Consider the following 20,568-nt stretch of genomic DNA (forward strand, 5'->3'; position numbering starts at 1 on the left):
CCGCGCCGATGAGTAATCACGTCGTTACTCACTTTATAAAGTAATGAAAGAAAATAGCATGCAAGAGAGAAGATCGTTTTCTTAACGCTGTCCGCAATTACGTACTTTAGATTACATTTAAAATATATTTTTCTTAGCCTTAAGGGTTAATAATACATGGGACTATTTTCTCTCGACGCCGATATCTCGCAATATCGCCATCGAAGTTCTACAGGTGGAGGGGGTCCTCTTCAGCATTCACAATCCCACGCGCTTTCTGATACCGGAACGGTATTAGTATGCTAAAAATTGCTCTAGAAAGTACTAGAAATTAATCATTTTCCCGAGCAACTGGCAATGCCATCTACAACTCGTCACGTCAACGAGTGCGCTGCCCCACTAGAGATGACTCAGAGCCTTCTATACCGATAGTTCGACATGCCTGCCCACTGCCTTCTGCATAGTCTCATTTACATTTACTTTACAACGAAAATATATTAATTCACATCGCCTTATGCGTGACGTGAATAACTTTGGTTATTATTATTATTAAAATTACTAGTGAATTCTTGAAATAAAATTGCAGAATAGAGAAGGTATACTTATACAGTACTACGTAATGTGGTTGATACGTTACAACTTGCAAGTCAAAGAAGCAGTAAACTAAGTGGTCGACAATTCCAGAAGAAAGCAAACAAAGTCCACTTGAGGTTTAAAAAATGGTTCAAATGGCTCTGAGCACTATGGGACTTAACAGCTGAGGTCATCAGTCGCCTAGTACCTAGAACTACTTAAACCTAACTAACGTAAGGACATCACACACAACTATGCCCGAGGCAGGATTCGTACCTGCGACCGTAACGGTTGCGCGGTTCCAGACTGAAACGCCTAGAGCCGCTCGGCCACCCCGGCCGGCAGTTGAGGTTTAAGAAAGACGAAGGTGTAGAAGAATAGTCAAAAGGTATATAATGACTTGTTAAACATATTCACAGTAGTGGAACAAGTGAGAAAAACTTTACTCACACGAAGTGTTGAGTACTATTGACAAGGGATTTCAAACTGTTTCCGTATTTCAAAATTTCCAGAAAGCTTTTGATACCGTACCTCAGAAGCGACTTGTAATCAAATTGCGTGCTTACGAAATATCGTCCCAGTTATGCGATTGAATTTGTGATTTCCTCTCAGAGAGGTCGCAATTTGTAGTAACTTACGAAAAGTCATCGAGCTAAACAAAAGTGATTTCCGGCGTTCCCCAAGGTAGTGTTGTAGACCATCAGCTGTTATTTATCTACATAAACGATTTAGAAGACAATCTGAGCAGCCGTAATGATCAAAACAAATCGCAAAACGATTTACAAAACATATCTGTATGGTGCGAAAACTGGCAATTGACCCAATCTAATGAAAAATATGAAGTCTTCCACATGAGTGTTGAAAGGAATCCGTTAAACTTCGGTTACACCATAAATCAGTCAAATCTAAAGGCCGTAAATTCAGTTAAATATCTATGAACTACAGTCACGAACATCATAAATCGGAAAGAAGACACAGAAAATGTTATGGGGAAGGCAAACCAAAAACTGCGTCTTATTGGTAGAACACTTGCAAAATGTAACAGATCTGCTAAAGAGACTGCTTACTAAGCTTGTCGTCCTCTTTTGCAGTACTGCAGCGCGGTACGGGATCCTTACCACGTAGGGTTAACGGAGTACATCGAGGAAGTTCAAAGAAGAGTTTTGTATTATCGTGAAATAGAAGGGAGAGTGTCACTGACATGATACAGGAATTGGGGTGGACATTATTAAAACAAAGGCTTTTTCGTTGCGACGGAATTTTCTCAGGAAAGTTTCGACATCAACTATCTCTTCCAAATGCGAAAATATTTCGTTGACGCTGACCTACATTGGTAGAAACGATCGTCGTAATAAAATAAAGGAAAGCAGATCTTTGCACGGTAACATATAGGTATTCGAGATTGGTATATTAGAGAATTATTCTGAAGGTGGTTCGATGAACCCTCTGCTAGAGTATCCATGTAGATGAAGATGTCCAGGAACCAAAGACAAAGAAATGAAGACATCGGAAGTGCAGCGTGGACAAAATACCTTTAAAACTAGCCCGGAAAATATTTCACAGACACAGGAGCACTGGATTGCCTATCTTAAGGTGCATGAAATGTTTTTCACGCTTATTTTATCCAAGCTAGTCTGTGTACTGACAATTACGGAGAGTAATGACGAGGAAACTACTGTTTAAAATGCTTTGCAGTATGTCAGACTTACGGATGTCAAACTTACGGATATATATGATCCACACCCTACTGACGGTAGAATATCCACATAAGTGGGAGAGTTACAGCGCAATAAGGTCTATAGTTCATGCATCCTGACAAGTATAACATACAGAATATTAGCGAACATGATTGAGGGTCTGTAAGACACGTAAAGGCACCAGGGACGTAATATTATGATTGATAATGGAAGGAACACTTACGTAAATTGAATACAAGTCCGCAGGTTAGCCCATACAGGACTTGATTGAGACCGCTGGCCAGTGAATCAATACCAACTGAACGTCAGTTATAATACTGTACGTGAGATCACGTGCATCTGAGTTCGGAGTAGGAACATGGAATTTTTTAGAAATGGTGACATCGCAGTTTATTTGTTTTCAAGTAGGTGATTAAATAACCATATGACATCATTCAATGTAGTGCAATATTGCTTGACAATGCACTTCCTCTTATTGCAATGTACACTGAAGCGCCAAAGAAACTTGTATAGGGATGTGTATACAAATATAGAGACATGTAAACAGGCAGAATACCGGGCTGCGGTCGACGACGCCTATATAAGACAACAAGTGTCAGACGCAGTTGTTAGATGGATTACTGCTACTATAATGGCAGATTATCAAGATTTAAGTGAGTTTGAACGTGATGCTATATTCGGCGCATGAGCGATGGGACATAGCATCTTCGATGAAGCGATCAAGTGGCGAATTTCCCGTACGACCGTTTGACGAGTGTACTGTGGACATCAGAAATCCGCTAAAACATAAAATCTACGATGTCGCAGAGGCTGGAAAAAGATCCTGCAAGTAGGGGACCAACGACGACTGAATAGAATCGTTCAATGTGACAGAAATGAAACCCTTCCGCAAATTGCTGCAGATATCAATGCTGGGCCATCAACAAGTGCCAGCTTGGGAACCATTCAACGAAACATCATCGACATGGGCTTTCGAAGCCGAAAGCCCACTCGTGTGTCCTTGATGACTGCACAACACGAAGGTTCACGCCTCGCCTGGGCAAGTCAACAGCAACATTGGACTGTTGATGACTGGAAACAAGTTGCCTGGTCGGACGAGTAGAGTGGATGGACGTGTACGGGTATGGACATAACCTCATGAATTCATGGACCCTGCATGTCAGTAGGAGACTGTTCAAGCTGGTGGATGTTCTGTTTTGGTATAATCTATAAGGTGTGCAGTTGGAGTGATATGGGGCCCCTGGTACGTCTAGATACGAATCTGACAGGTGGCATGTACTGAAGCATCCTGTCTGATCATCTGCATCCATTCGTGTCCATTGTGCATTCCGACGGACTGGGCAGTTCCAGCAGGACAATGAAACACCCCACACGTTCAGAGTTGCTACAGAGTGGCTCCAGGAACACCAGTCTGAGTTTAAACACTTTCGCTGACCACAAAACTCACCAGGCATGTACATTATTGAGCATATCTGGGATGCCCTGCAGCGTGATGTTCCTACCCTTTTATGGACAGCCCTGCTGGGTTCATGGTGTCAATTCCCTCCAGTACTACTTCAGACATTAGTCGAGTTCATGCTACGTCGTGCTGCGGCTCTTCTGCGTGATCGCGTGGGCCTTGCACGGTATTAGACAGGTGTATTAGTTTCTTTGCTTCTTCATTGTATAAGTGGTGATGGTAGCATTTTAGTATCGTAGGATATGACACGGTATCTTTGTGACTGAAATGTTACCATACATTACTCACAAATAGTGTTAATGTGACTCACTGGTTCAGAAGAAGCTGTTGCCTCAGACAAAGGGCCTGCAGCTGGGTCGCATGGAATAGTTACTAAGTTTGGGTTATCTTCTGATTTTGAACTAGCGGCGAGGTGTACCTAAAAGTTATTTGCCACGTTCGTAACTTTCGATATTGAATGCCCTTCACGAGTTCTTAAACTGCAATCACTGGGCGAAGATAACTTCTTGCCAAGCTTTCGATACCCTACAACGAGACTGTCGGTGACAAGCTGTGTAGAATGGCATGAGGAAGCTCTTTGTGGCTCCTAATAAGAAGTAAGCGCGGCACGTGGCCTGTTGGAGAATGGTGTGTTTGAAGATGCGGTTTGCGGAGTGCAGAAATGGTAATATTCTTTACAGTTGTGTAGTATTTGGCTACAATTTACGTCAGAGCCTGTTGTTCGCTCGCAGACATCGTGCTAATAATATTCACCTACCTTCTCGTTTGTATTTCAAGAACTGGCGTAGTACTACGCTACTTTCAGAAGTTTAAGGAGGGAATTCTATTTTGACATGATATATTCATTACTTGACGGACAGACGATTGTGAAAGCACAGTGCAAAATCTTGTTTCCATTTATCCATCTGAATATTAGGAAACATGCACCAGTCGTATTACAGTATTACGAACTTTTCATGTCTTGCTGCTTTTCATACTGTGAGCTATATGCACATATGTTGTGTGTGCCATGGTTGACTATATATGAAATGCAAATAAAATCGAGGTGGCGCAAAATATGTGTTAGTAAGTATGTGTGCCGCGCGGGATTAGCCGAGCTGTCTTGGGCGCTGCAGTCATGGACTGTGCGGCTGATTCCGGCGGAGGTTCGAGTCCTCCATCGGGCATGGGTGTGTGTGTTTTTCCTTAGGATAATTTAGGTTAAGTAGTGTGTAAGCTTAGGGACTGATGACCTTAGCAGTTAAGTCAAATAAGATTTCCCACACATTTGAACATTTTTGAGTAAGTACGTGTCTGCTCTGGTTTAGCTGTATGCCGCAAATGATTTTCTTGTGATGTTGTAGCTCTGAAAATTCTATACCTCGCTCGCCGATGTCTCAATACAATAACACCAAAACAGCGTCCGTTGATCGTAAAGATACTTTTTTACGCAAATTATGGATGTAGGGTTGCGATAAGACGCGTATTCAACAAATAGCACTTTGGCCCAAGAGCAGCACCACTCGGAATGACCACTTCTCGGAGAGATTACAGAACAGAGTTGCTATAAAAATGTGACGACAAAATTTAAGCCTCCTCTGATACAGCTTTTGGGTAATGTTTTCCCTGATTTTTTACCGTCTGATGAAATGTTTTGAAAAGACCGGATCCCTACATGATTCCAGGAAGGGCCAGTCAGGGTAACCAGTCTCGATTGTAACCCTGGTGAATGTGGCACGAGTACGAACCTTATTCAGCGAGAAGCCCACGAAATCTGTAAGAAATGCAGCACAACATCTCAGGATGTCACGACGGCCTTTCCAGAGAATAATGAAAGAAAAGATTAACCTTTTTCCCTCGCAATATTCAACAGTGCCAACCTATAAAGTGATGAAGGAAAGGGGTGTGAAGGCGCTATGCTTTTGGAAACAGGATGAATGACAGGTAAAAAGGAACAGTCGACAAAGGTCAGATCTGCTTAAGTGATGAGGCAGACACTTCCACCTCCGTGGGCAGCATCTCAAGAAATAGCGCCAGTGGGCTACTGAGAATCCACATGTTCCAGCTGCTGCTCCACCTCGTCAACAAAAGGTCACTGTTTGCTACAACATAATTGCACAGTACCCTTTTGGGTCCATTTTCATCGACGGACCAGTCACAGCAGAAAAAGTACAGACAGGTACTGGTAAATGAACTGGTACAGGCTGCACGTTGCAGACGAATGCTCCGAAACTAGGCGTTCACACACGATACGGAGCACGTCGACCTGTACTGCGGAATGATTCGATTTCTTTCAGGAGAGGTTCAGAGATCAGGCCGTTGTCCAGGACATCTTAGCATTCACTGGAGATTGCGTGGAAAGGCCATCTTATATTCGCGATCTGAATCCATGTGATTATATCTTATGGGGCTATCCGAAGGGCAGTCTTCAAAGGTGCACCTGCAACACTGCACAGTACTGGTATTACAATTTCCAGAGAAATTCAAGCAGTCTAAAGCAGTGCTATACAGAAAGTCATCACGGCTTTAGTTCCAGGCTATAAGCACTCCTTGCTGCAGAGGGGCAGTACTTTGGAAACTTCCTGTATCAAACTTGAGGTTGTCTGCTGTAGCATACATATGATAACGAGAATCTAGCACCCCATGTGATGTTGTAGTAGAAAAAAAGAAATTTACGACATCCCCTTTGCGGAATCCTATAAATTCTACTCAAACATTGTAACAGTCCTAGTAATCCTTTTCCAGTACCCTTAAATTCTGATTCCTTTACGTCAGAGTTGTGTCTTGAAATCCATTCCACATATTGTGCGTATTGCCTTCAGCAGAGAGAGAAATTTTCCTGGATTATCACTCCGAATTATGTTACGTACTTTAGTAATTACAATGAGTAATATGCTTTGTCTATTTCTGTGCATGCTTTTACAGGATCGAAGATATGTCAGCCGCCGTAGTTGCTGATGGAGCCGGCAATTCACCTTGTTAGATAAAGCGTGGTTGCTTGCTCTGGATTTTCAAATTTCGAAACAGAATGGTTATGCTAGCAGACTGCGCCACACATGCCCGATGTACGCAACTTGGATACATGATCGTTTGGTTACAAATTATTTTTGTGAATTCGTAGGTTTATCACAGATTAGTAGGTTCACGCAAATAGCTGAATTGCTAAGGTATGCCCATTATTAGCACGTTGTTCAAAGCCAGTTTCTTCCATTTTTGTCATATTTCCTTAAAGGTGCTTCAATTTCTAATGACCTCGATATCGGAGGGGCATTACATCCAATCTTCCTTCCTTCCTTCTTAATGGTGCTGTCAGATGGCATTGCTATATGAATTACAGGGTCTGAAATTAATGTATGAGAGTGTATCTCAGTTGAAGGCATATTCAAGATACACATTTCCATCTAATACAAATTTAATAAACGTACGGGAGGCTTAAAAAATTTGCACGCAGTATACTCAGTATCGGCCTAATTGAATGCGGCCAAACCGAGGGTTCCCGACAGCTGGTGTACTTTATATCCGATCTCGTACAGAATATGTGGATTCTTCCCATTCCACAATAAGCAGAAAGATTCGGAGATAACTGCAGCGATGACAGTAAACGTCTGTGAGTAGCAAAATGTTAAAAAGGAGAGTGCCGTCTAGCGTCGTCGATTGAGCAGATCATTTATAGGTCTCAACAATACAAATCACTGACCAACTCAGTGCAGAGGAAAAATTACTTAAATAAAAATTATTTTTTAAGCCGAACTAAAGGCATAAATTAATATCTTCTGTTCCGGAACAGATTCTTAATCCCATATATATAGTCCTAAAAATCTGTGATTGTGAATTCTTGACAAATGTGAAATTACTTGTAAATTTTAAAACAAAAGACTTGGGGCACATGCAACTGATAATAGTAAGGACATGAACTGTTCAAATGCCAATAGCAAGCAGCGTAATAGTAAGTAGGTGTACTATCGAGGTATCAGTCATGATTACATTTTTTTCCTAGTGATTTGTCTCAGATCTTAGAAGTACATTCATAGCTATTAAATATTTACAGTCACGAAGTTTCAGGGCTATGTGTACGGGGTTAGGAATCTGTATAGGGCTAGGAGAAACTGTTTTATTCTTTTTAGTCCATTTTAAAAAACATAAAATCTCTCCGTTCGAAGAGGCCTTGGGGGGCCCAACGGTATCGACCGACCGCCTTGTTACCCTCAGCCGATAGGCGTCGCTAAATGCAGACATGGAGGAGGAGCACATGATCAGCACACCGCTCTCACAGCCATTGTCAGTTTTCGTGACAGGAGTAAATAAATACGCTACATTAAAAATTCATTTTAATTTAAATAATTATTTTCTTGTTTTTATTCCTTTGTGTGAATTTTTTCAGACGATTTCAGATATTTTGAAGAGATTTCAACAGTGACGTGTGGTAAATTTCAGGGTTTATTTAGTTTCTCCTCACATGACACAAGCAATAAATAGCTTCCTCTTATGTACATCCCACGAAAAGACTGTGTAGGTATTATTTACAGAGATACTAGATCACAGAGAGGCATACCTGCAATTGTTCTTACTGCTAACCATTTGCAGCTGGAACAGAAAAAGTGGGAGATGCCAGTGGTAAATGAACTACCCTGCGCGCATACCAGACAAGAAGGCGAGTTAATATTGCATTGTTGTCTGATTCTTAGCTATGATCAAAGTTTCATGTCTCTAGAGCATCACAAAGTTAGTCTAAGATGAATTGCAAAATTATGCTCAACAAGCAGATAAGAAAGAGGTATCCATCTGCTTTTCTCCCATCTCTCTGCTCAGCTGTGCATATGGCTCGGAACACATTCCGATGCTACTTGTACAACATGCCCACCCTGCAGGGCAGCCGAGATGTCAGGCGTTATCGAATGTTTTCACCCTCAGACAGACAAGAAACCGAATTAATATTGCACTGTCACCCAGTTATGTTACAAATTTCAAGTGATTAAGTCACTTCGAAGTTATTTTGCAATAGATAGACTGACAGACATGAAAATGGCCAAATAAAGACGTTTTAAAAAGCTGATCAGTAGCCATAATACCGAGAACAAAGGAGTCACCACACCAGACATGTAGTTGTGTATTCCGGCGTAACGTCAAGCACCGGCATGTCGCCCAGGAGCGTTACAGCAGAGAGGGCTATGAGACGACGTCAGCCAGTAGTAGGCTAACGACCCCTCTCTATGTCGACACCGTGACAGGAGCGGCCTCGACACGAAGAGAATGTGAGCGCCGTGCCGCCTAGCTGCGGTCCTAGTTGAAGTCGAGGCGACCTACGAACGCTACAGCAGTGACTTAAGAAGCTGTATTGGTTCATTTGTATTACGACTTGCGTATACTGAAGAGCTTACTTATGTTTGTCTGTCACCCCTTGCTTGCGACATATTAAGTATTGTAATCATTTCCTTTTGTAACAAACTCCGCTAATACGACTTGCTTGAATTGTTGTCTAGGGATCCGAGAAAGAAGGTACCCTAGGCACCCTGTATTAGACGAGTGGGCAGAACACAAGAGCTGTTTATGTCACGGGACACAGAGATCCTCATTGCTGCGGTAACACCACCTTCGGTCGTATGAATTGTGAAAATCTGCTAGGCAGATACGTCACGTTATCGCCCCCTGTGCGGCTGTAGGATTATATCCAATAAATCCAGCTTCTAAACAGTGCACTGCCCATGTATTTGATCGACATACTCTAAGCTTCATGGTGGAAACTGATGCTCATAAGTCTGTCGAGTCATGCAGCCACATACAGAAATTTCCTGACCGATTAACCCTGTAAGCAAGATCGTTGCGGGCCCTGGCCTCACCTGTCGACTTGACGACCTCACATCTTGGGTTTCCAACAGCATCCCTCCACCTCGCATAGTTAGTCATCACAAAGTAATTCAATCAGTAAGAGCAATGCCATTGAAAATTGTATCCAGAATGATATTTTCACTCTGCAGCGGAGTGTGCTCTGATATAAAACGTCCTGGCAGATTAAAACTGTGTGCCGGACCGCACTCGAAGTCGGGACATTTGCCCTTCGCGGAAAAGTGCTGTACCATCTGAGCTACCCAAGCACGAATCACGCCCCGTCCTCACAGCTTTACTTCTGCCAGTACCTCGTCTCCTACCTTCCAAACTTTACAGATGCCCTCCTGCGAACCCGCAGAACTAGCAGTCCTGAAAGGAAGGATATTGCGGAGACATGGCTTAGCCACAGCATGGGAGATGTTTCCAGAATGAGATACTCATCCGCAGCGGAGTGTACGCTGATATGAAACTTCCTGGCAGATTAAAACTTTGTGCCGGACTGAGACTCGAACTCTGGGCCTTTGCCTTTCGCGGGGAAGTGCTCTACCATCTCAGGTTCGCAGGCGAGCTTCTGTAAAGCTTGGAAAGCAGGAGGCGAGGTATTGGCAGAATTAAATCTGTGAGGACGGGGCGTGAGTCGTGCTTGAACAGCTCAGATTGTAGAGCACTTGCCCGCGAAAGGCAAAGGTCCTGATTTCAAGTTTCGGTCCGGCACACAGTTTTAATCTGCCAGGAAGTTTCAATAAAAATTGTAGTTTGTGTTTCGATAAGATATGCAGTACATTTAATTAAATTGTAATGAAGATTCAAAACTATTGACACCACGCCGTGAGTTGAAAGATCATTCCGGAAAGCCGGAAACGGGACGACACTGTTTAGTGACTTAACCCATCTGGTTGTCTACAGAACAAATTCTCGACCCTATCCTCCTCCTCCCACGCTCACCGCTCAGCTACTTCCCACTTCTCCTTCTCTTCAAACGGACCATTCAGCTGCTACCAAACAATGTGACAATGATTTCACTTACGCTCCTCTGCCATGGGGATGATTTGTGCCATCCACGACGCCTGACATAAACCATATTCAGCACATGTGGAATGTCAGCGAGCGATTCCTCCAAGCAACCTTTGTGAACTTTAGTGAAGGTCTGAGCGTTCTTGGGTTAGTGTGGCTCTCCAGCTATCTCAGTATCGCTTAGAGTTCATGCCACGAATAGTTAGCTAGTAGCTGACTCTTATTTAGTTGCTCTGCATTATAACTATGGGCAGTGACATGCTAGTTTGTTTTTCAGAGATTTGATTACTTGCCTGTTATTTGTAGCAAACGTTACCTGTAGGCATTTCATATCTAGATACTTGTCAATGGGCTCTTTCTCCATACACTAGCTTACGCAGAGTACGTCTGAAGCTCTACGATTTCTTGAAGGTCTGTGTGATACGATGAAGTTTCAATAATCAACGATATACTGGATCGGATTCTATAAAACGTGCAAATACTCTGGTATGCTATACTGAAGGACGAAAGTCTCTTTCGCACCATGTGTCGCTGCCAAGTAACATAGCAGGATGACACTCGGACCGTACATAGAAAGAACTGCTACATTGTAGTACAGAATGTAACTGAAAGAAATATGCAATCAGGCGATCAGGAATTACACTTTAGTGTATGTCGATGTTCCTCAGTACGTCTTGCCAACGCATCCCACACGTCCTCGATGAGACTTACGTCAGGGGAACGGGCAGACCGGTCTACTGCCGAATATCCTGTCCCTCCAACAGCCCCTCCACTTGGGCTGTTCGATGTGGTCACGCATTGTCAACCATAAAATGAAGTCTGATCCTAACCATCCCTTGAAAAAATGCACAGTGTCGCAGAAACGTTTAAGGGCCGATGTGCCTTATTCGACGGTTGGGAGGTCATTAGGTCCATGCAACGTTATGTATCCGCACACCATGACACCTGGGCCACCTAAACGATCGATTTCGACAACGTTCCTGAAAGGATTACATGTTCCCACCTACCGCCGTATTGGGGGTACGTCCAGAACCCCTATCCAGACTGTATCACCTCTCATCCGAGAGGAAGGCGCAACCACACGTCTCGTCAGTCCAGCGCTAAGCTATTGGGCCCATCGCGAACGGTTACGGTGATGTCCTCGGACCAGCCGACCGACCAACAATGCACCAAAAGTCAGGGCCGGTTTAAGTGATGCGTGGCGGCAACGGTCGGCGGGCTATGTCCACGCAGGGCTCACTGCTGCTGCAAGCCGGCGACAGGCTGGCCCGGGCTGCGCTCCAGACGCGTTGCAACTGACTGCCAGGGCCCAACTCATGACCCGAACTGCCGCCGTGAACTCTCCTCCTCACACGTTCCGAGTGACTCCACGACAGATGACAACCGGGAAGTAATTGCAGCCGAGCAAAGATCCTATCAGAGGGGATATATCGATACGCGCTACTAGCGCCAATGACAGTCAGGCAAAACAGCACCTCAGTAACGCCAGTAATTTAAATCAACATGGTGAGATGGAAATATGTTAAAACTGAGTGTAAAATACCGAATGGTGGGACGGCGAACAATGCACGGCTCACTCTCCTCACACTTCGTTCTTCTTGGCCGATTATTCCTTCCGTGTGAGGACATCCAAACGTTGTCTCTGGCCCACGTTACAGTAAGAAAACCACCATAGTGCACTCCGTTCCTTCAAGTATATCGTGTTGCGGTGCCGCCACCATATCGCGCTGCAGACAAGCTGACCTCACGCCCTGTCACGTCCAACTTTTTATGTTCGGCTTGGAGACCTCTAGCAACATGGCCCCCCAACTCTGATTCATTCGCACCCAGTAGTTAAGATCTTACGTTACTTTACGCACCTTGTTTTTAAGTTTTCCAGACTACAGTATTTGACTGAGTGTTTTCATGTGGTTAACAGCTGGAAAAGAGTTACAGGAAGACTTCTTTATAAACACAAAAGAAGTTTCGAAAGTAAAACCAAAATAAAATTATAATAATGAAGTCGAGGATGTGATAAAAAAGTAATGCAAGATTTAACATAAATGTTATAGAAGAACAGCAGTTCTGCCGTTACGCTAGGTAATTAAAGCACGACGTGCAGAAAAGCGAGATATGTTAAAGGATCTGTAGACGTAGACGTAGAAGGAGCTCTGAAATTACCGAAGGTAAACGATGGTATTATAGAAAATGTGCTAGGGCCAAAAAGATGCAATGAGACTGAAAGACCAAGAGAGGAGTGTAGGGGTTTAAAAGTGTGTAATAATGGCTTTCTACTGTACTGTTCAGTAAGTCCGTTGCAGAAGCAATGACGGAAGAGCGACTCAAATTCGCTTTGCACGGATGTTGTCGGTAATAAACATTGCAGACAGAAATATTCTCAGTGAATCTAAGAAGAACTGCAATAACTCCTGAATATAATGGATAACCTACTCAGCCATCCACTTTCCACTCAGCATTGACTATGGATGGCCAAATATAGACGAAACTATTAATGAGCAACAAAACTGAGATGGCGGTCAAACGCTACATCAAACTCGAGGAAAACGTCGGAGAAGGGGTGAAAGCATTTTGCTGCTTTGGAAGGAAAATAACGCATGACAGATGAAGTAATGTGGGTAAGGGGGCACAGTAGCACAGGCGAAGAGGTCATTAATCGCAAAAAGAAATCTGTCAATGTCAAACATAGATTCCAGTTTCAGTAAGATATTTCTAAGAAAGTACAGAATCCTGGAAGAAACGTAAAAACGATATAGATGTGTTTAAGCTGTTATATTACGGAAGGAGACCAGCACGGACAAGTTTACAGAACAGAAACAGCGTTTAGGACAAACTTCCAGAGTGAAATTATTGGGAAAACACAAGTAGGAAATATGCAACAAATAATTTAGGGAGTTCAGCGTTGAGATGAACATATGGGCAATGAAGAGGTCTCTTGACAGGCCGCATCAAAATAATCAGATGGCCGTCGACTCAAAAAAGAAGAACCGAGAAACAAAAAGTTTGAACCTCTTCTAGCGAAGAAAATTGTACACAGCGCACCTATAGTTTCTTTCCCTACATACCAACCCTACTTTATCTCAGTTAAATACTTTGATAAAGTACTATAACTATGACCCCATCCGAAAATAATGTTCCCACATTAAGTTGATACAATGTTGCTTGTAAATAACACGAAATCAGTGTAGATCATACTGTAGCTGTAAAAATTTGCCTTTCTCGGGCAAGTGCTGTACCATCTGAGAAACCCAAGCACGACTCACGCCCTGTCCTCAGAGTTTTACTTCTGCCAGAATCTCGTCTCCTACGTTCCAAACTTTACAGAAGCTCTCCTGTGAAACCTTCCAGAACTAGCACTCCTGAAAGAAAGGATATTGCGGAGACATGGCTTAGCCACAGCCTAGGGGATGTTTCCACAATGAGATTTTCACTCTGCAGCGGAGTGTGCGCTGATATGAAACTTTCTGGCAGATTAAAACTGTGTGCCGGACCGAGACTCGAACTCGGGACCTTGGCCTTTCAGGGGCAGAAGTAAAGCTGTCAGGACGGGGCGTGAGTCGTGCTTGGGTAGCTCAGATGGTAGAGCACTTACCCGCAAAAGGCAAAGGTCCCAAGTTCGAAGTCTCGGTCCGGCACACAGTTTTAATCTGACAGGAAGTTTCATCCAAAAAGCCTTCTTAAAGGAGCTTGAGATTCAGGGAATTGACTGGTAGATTATGGCCCCTGTAGTGTTTGTAATGGATGCTGGGATTCATCACCTGAGCGCAAACGTAGGTGCCTCGTGTCCAGGAGGGAACACGCATATGCCGTGGGAATCTGCTGAAGAGAGATGGACCTAGAGACTTCTCTGGCGACACTGATAGAGAAGAATATGGCGGTTAGATTTTGAAAAGTATTGATTTCGCTACAAGGAGCGCGTGAAGTCGTTTCTCTGTGAACAGAGTTGTTATTCTGTTGACCTGAGTGATGATTCCTTACGTTTGTTAGAGTCTGATGCACACTGACGTGCTTCTTTATAGACGAATGTTTCAAATGGCTCTGAGCACGATGGGACTTAACATCTGAGGTCATCAGTCCACTAGACTTAGAACTGCTTGTAGCTGACTAACATAAGGACAACACACACATCCATGCCCGAGGCAGGATTCGAACCTGCATCCGTAGCAGCCGCGAAGTTCCGGACTGAAGCACCTAGAACCGCTCGGCCACCGCGGCCGGCTATAGAAGAATACTTGAGCCGAAATTATGTTCCTCGCGAGTGAGGAAACAGTAATTTTGGAGCTAGGAGTTTGAAGGTTACATACTGCATCCACTGCGTAGTCAGAAACTGCAGGTACACCACGTACATCATCTGCACAGTCGTGAATGCCCCAGCGAGCAGATCATCGGTGCAGTAAAACTGCTGTCTGTATTTCAATAGGTGATATGCCTACTAAAATGTAGACTTTCACGGCCGGAAATATCATGTCCATTATAATTATCCGGGCTGTTATGCCGTGATCGGTTGATCAATTCTGTGTCTATTCCCAACGTTTCGTCTCCGACTGCGGGAGACATATTCAAGGGGGTCCGCAGTCGGAGACGAAACGTTGGGAATCGACACAGAATTCATCAACCGACCACGGCATAACAGACCGGATAATTATAATGGACATCATATACACACTTTCGTTCGGTTTATAGGGAAACGCTCAAAGTAAATTTGTTGCGTTCCATTTCTTCGTCCACAGGATTTTTTCTGAAAGTGCCAGTCAGGGTGTAGGTTTCCTTTTTCTCACCACCTATGTCAGCCAACTCTGTATTTGTCTAAGAAAAGGGTCCTGGTTCATTGACGGTATCCAAATTGTGATTTAGTTTAGTAGCAACCTTATACAAGTAGCTGGTTGGCTACGTTAAAATAAAACCACAACATTATACTTGATTTTATAGAAATTCCTAGGTATAGGCTGACAATAGCCGGGGAGTTTTAAACATTTGTAGGCCTGAGAATTCCATTAGAGAGACAATATTAGGCAACCACACATACACAAGCTGTGTGCCACAAACACCATGGTGGTTTACATTATTATTTATTGGCAGACTGGTACCTGGCCCATGCCCGTCATCAGCTGCGTCCTGGACATGGTTTCTTAGCCAATAACAGTGTCATAATTATCTGAGTTTCAATCAGGATAGTAATTCTCAGTAGTACGTCCTTATTTTTTTTTTTTTTTTTTTTGCTTTTATGTTCACAAGTGTGAATTTTGGTGTAATTTGATTTTTGAAACACTCTTTATCGAAACATATCCTTACTGTATTTCTCGTTATCTTGGGTCTTTTCTTGTTTAATGAATATTTGTGACTTACAGGCAAAAGGAATGTTACTTAATGCGATGACTTTCTAAGAAGACTGTCGCAGTTAGTGTTAAGGGTTCGCCTAATAATTTCGAGTTAACTGCGTGAGACGGTGACACAGGCGACAAGTTGCGAGAGTTACATTTCGCAGAAGACTAATTGCTTGCAGCTACTGCGCTGAAGGTACTCACCGACGACCTGCAAAGTTGCGTGGCCCCTTTTCGTAGAGAAGGGCTTCCTTGAACTCTCGACGGTGACCTCGCAAGTGAACTTTCCGGAAACCTCTCGCTGAACATCCAGCAGCCGCAACTGGGTAGCGTTTGAGTGCGTCATCTGCAACAGAAGTAACGGTGGGGGAGTATAAGTCTGCGTACATTGTGAAGTGCTTGTTCACTGGTAGCTTTAAACAGGTGCACGAAAGCCAGGGATCCCACAGCAGTGGCATGGAAAGAGACGTGACGACCAGCGCAGCAGATACCACGCAGAGGAGTGGGGTGCTTGTGAGTTGGCGCTGGCAGCACTGCGAAGGGATATTGTAAAGATCTAATTGTCACCCTTAACATGTTATACAGTGTTTGTCTTGATTTCAGGTTGTTAATTCTTCTCCACGCAGCATTCAGGTATAGAGGGTAATTCAACTGCTCTCACCTATGGGTTTTATGCAACCTGCAACACCTTCAAAAACCAATCCAGGGATTTTTTCATATTCTCTCGCTTGCTACGCGCGAACCTGGTTCATGCGTTCATGCTGACTGCTGTTCGTAGGCAACGAAGGCTGGAATCTGCATGCCAAAACAGCAACTGGACTTCTAAGCAGCGACAGGTGGACTTTTCAGATGGCAGTTGGCCACTGGAATGAACAAGGTGAAACGTCTGAAAGAAAACAACTGCAACAATGGCCGGAAGAGTCTAGGCTGGAGGAGGGAGCATTATGATCTGGGGAACGTTTATGTACCATTCCCTGTGTTACCTCGTCGATCTGGAACGTACAATGGATCGCCACGTGTATGTATGTATCGCTGAGGGCTATGGTCACCCCAGCATGCACTTTGTTTTCCCTCAGTACGATGGAATCTACGACCAGGACTGTGCAACGAGTCAAACACCTTGCACTGTACGTGCGTAGTTCGAAGAGCAGCAAGATGATTTTATCGTAATCCCCTGACCACTAAACTATCCGAATTGAAACCCAATCGAGAATCTGTGGGACCACATTGAAAGGGCTGTTTGCGCCATGGTTGTTCAATTGCTAAACCTAGAACAGCTGACACGCCATGTCTCTAAATCCGTGTTGGTACCTACCAGTCCACTGAATCTTTCTGCACGTCTCGCAGCTATCAAGCGTTTTACATGTGTTTGCAGTAATGTGACTGGACGGTATATATAGTGCTTATGTTTCAACTTGAACTTGAGAGTCCCGTCTCTGGCACAACGGACTCATACGCAAACTAAGCGAAGCTGGTTTCCCGGACGGACTCGTACGTCTCATACACTCATATCTCACAAACAGGTGTTTCAACACTAACGTGCAGGATGAACAATCAACACAACATGGCATCCAAGCTGGAGTATCCCGAAGAAGCATCCTAGGGCCCATCTTGTTTAACCTGTACATAAACGACTTCCCAGCAACACAAAACACGACGTTAGCCATCTACGCGGACGACACCGCCATCCTTGCGCAAGATTGGAAACCGTCAAACATCAACTCACGAATACAGACAGCACTCAGAACTGTTGAGCCTTGGTTGGAGCGATGGCGTGTGCAAGAAAACGTCGTCAAGTGCGATGCAGCTCTGTTCACACGCAGACCGAAACTACTGCGCAAACACCAACACTGTAGACCGATAACACTACGTACGTGCCCAATACGTTTCCGAGAGAAAGTCAGATACCTTGGTGTCTGGCTGGCCCGGAAACTTACATGGGGGGACCACATCGAGTACGTTGCCAACCGAGCGCACGCGAGGATCAAACAGCTCTACTCAATGCTCAACAGGGAAAGCACACTGAATAGGAGGGTGTCGAGGTCCATATACATGACACTGATTAGACCTCTGATGACGTACGCAGCTCCCGTCTGGGGATATGAAGCTCCTACACGACTGCGCCGCCTGCAGATCATACAGAACAAAGTGCTACGAATCATTAGCAACGCTCCATGCCACACACGCACCGTGGACACAAAAACGACAATAAACTTAACTGTAGCAGATTGCTGACGCTGAACGAGTGCTGTACACCGGCACCCAGCGCCAGCCTCCGAACAACACAACCGCATGATACCCACTACTAAAAGAGCCTACCCTTGCACGACCTACCGCAGGCAGCAAGACATCCGCTACTGCTCTTACTGTGGTGTCATCGGCAGACACCACACTTGCTAGGTGGTAGCTTTTAAATCGGCCGCGGTCCGCTAGTATACGACGGACCCGCGTGTCGCCACTGTCAGTGATGGCAGACCGAGCGCCACCACACGGCAGGTCTAGAGACAGATCCTAGCAACCGTCCCAGTTGTACAGCCGACTTTGCCAGAGATGGATGACGGACAAATAAGCTCTCATTAGCCGAGACGATAGTTAGCATAGCCTTCAGCTAAGTCATTTGCTACGACCTAGCATTATTGCTATTATACTTCTATATCATCTAGAGCGATGTTCTACAATTATGAATTAAAGTTAAGTATTCCAGAAGCTATGTACTATTTTTGGCTACTCTAATTCCTTGTAATGTTCCAGACCTCACGCCAGTCTGCGTGAGCGTAAACGCGTGCATTTCGGCTTCCTCGCATAGTGACTTGGCTGTCTTGCCAAGTCACAACACTTACCACCCGACCTAACTATCGCAGAGATTTTTTTTCCCTAGGCTCTTGCTTTGGCACTTCTTTCCCTCTGCCCTTCACACCGCTTTCCTTCGTTCGACTTCGACCCAGTCCATCTCCTGATGAGCGCGGATTAATGGCTAACCTTAACTAGACGTACGCAACCATCGCAGTACCCACATCCTGCGACACCTCACTTTAGTCCATTATGCAGAGATGGCATTAGACCTATTGAGTTGGCCATCATGCCGGTATGGGCGTGGAGGGGCAACACCTCTCTCTCTCTCAAAAAAAAAACAAAAACAAAAAACAAATAAAAAACAAAAAAACCGCATGGTATGAAAAAGCTGTCCCAGATGAAACGTTAATATTAGTGAAGAGGACAAGTGACAGTGCCACAACTGGCCACCTGGTCCCTCCCGCGTGTGTGTGTGGTCAACTTCGCATTTTCAAACTGGAACACCTCATTTTTATCGTATTTCGGATTCTTCGCCAAGAAACGTCTACATCTACATGATTACTCTGAAATGTACAATTAAGTACCTGGCAGAGGATTCACCGAACCACCTTCAAACTGTTTATCTACCGTCCCACCCTCGAACAGTGCATGCGAACAACAAACAATTAAATCATTCTGCGCGAGCGCTTATTTCTCTTCTTTTGTTATGATGATCATTCCACCTTACGTAAGTGGGCGCCAACAAAATATTTTCACACTGTGAGGAGAAAGTTGGAGATTTACATATCATGAGAAGATCCTGTCGCAACGAAAAATGCTTTTTGATGCCACCCCAATTCACGTATCATATCCGTAATTAGAATTATATATTAACACCTTCAGCTGCTGACGGGCGTTGATATATATCAACGGGGACAGGAGAAAATGGGAGCCCAGACCGGGACTCGAACGCGAGATCTCCTATTTACACGGCAGACGCTCTATCCAATGTTTTTTTATTTTGTTCGTTCACCTCCATGCTGAGAGGTTAAGAGTGGCCAGTATTTCATAACTTTTAATTGGGAACCCCATTCGCAACGTTGTTCAAATGGTTCAAATAGCTCTGAGCACTATGGGACTCAACGTCTGAGGTCATCAGTCCCATAGAACTTAGAACTACTTAAACGTAACTAACCTAAGGACATCACGCACATACATAGCCGAGGCAGGATTCTAACCTGCGACCGTAGCGGTCCCGCGGTTCCAGACTGTAGTGCCTAGAACCGCTTGGCCACTCCGGCCGGCGCAACGTTGTATTCTTCCAACATAACGAACAGAAAACTACTCAACACGCCACTGTGGCCGTGGTTCGAGGCGAACGCCACTGTACTTCTCCAGACAGAGTAAGTGTTCGAACATAGTACAGCCAATGTCAGCACACTTAGTGAGCCGCTTTTCGAATAACCGTACACATGACAGCATGTCTGCGGGAATGTCAGCACAGGCTTTTCTGTTGAGGTCGACCGTGTCTCCATGGCCTGTTGGCACTTTCTGATACACCTTATCTTTTAAATATTTCCACAGAAAGAAATCCGGTGACCTAGTGTGCCAATTAACAGTTCCACCTCTAACGATCCACCAACCAGTGAAATTATGGTCTAATACCTCCCATGCTTCAATTTCGTATTGCGCTGGGCAACCGTTATACTGCAACAACATACGTTGTCGAACGTCCAAGGCAACATCCTGCTGTAGTACAGGTAGTTTCTGTTCCATTTAACGTGCTAACGATAAAATCTGGACCTGTGAGTCTCTTCTGCATGATTCCACATCATACTTTAACCGACAAAGGACATTGATGGTTGGCTTGCCGTCCCAAAAAAAGATCCAAATGGCTCTGAGAACTATGGGTTCTAACACCTGAGGTCATCAGACGCCTAGAACTTAGAAC

The 20,568-nt window shown here is 44.3% G+C and overlaps 1 protein-coding gene across 1 annotated transcript in view; it reads right to left on the bottom strand.

Annotated features, from left to right (window-relative positions):
- The window catches only part of LOC124802917, a 369,091-nt gene that overhangs the window by 221,359 nt on the left and 127,164 nt on the right, over positions 1-20,568 (bottom strand). Inside the window, exon 3 of the mRNA XM_047263988.1 lies at positions 16,050-16,191. Within this exon, the coding sequence (XP_047119944.1) occupies positions 16,050-16,191 (142 nt within the window). The remainder of the gene's footprint in view (positions 1-16,049; positions 16,192-20,568) is intronic.

This window comes from Schistocerca piceifrons, chromosome 6 (assembly GCF_021461385.2).
Source record: "Schistocerca piceifrons isolate TAMUIC-IGC-003096 chromosome 6, iqSchPice1.1, whole genome shotgun sequence".
NCBI lineage: Eukaryota > Metazoa > Arthropoda > Insecta > Orthoptera > Acrididae > Schistocerca > Schistocerca piceifrons.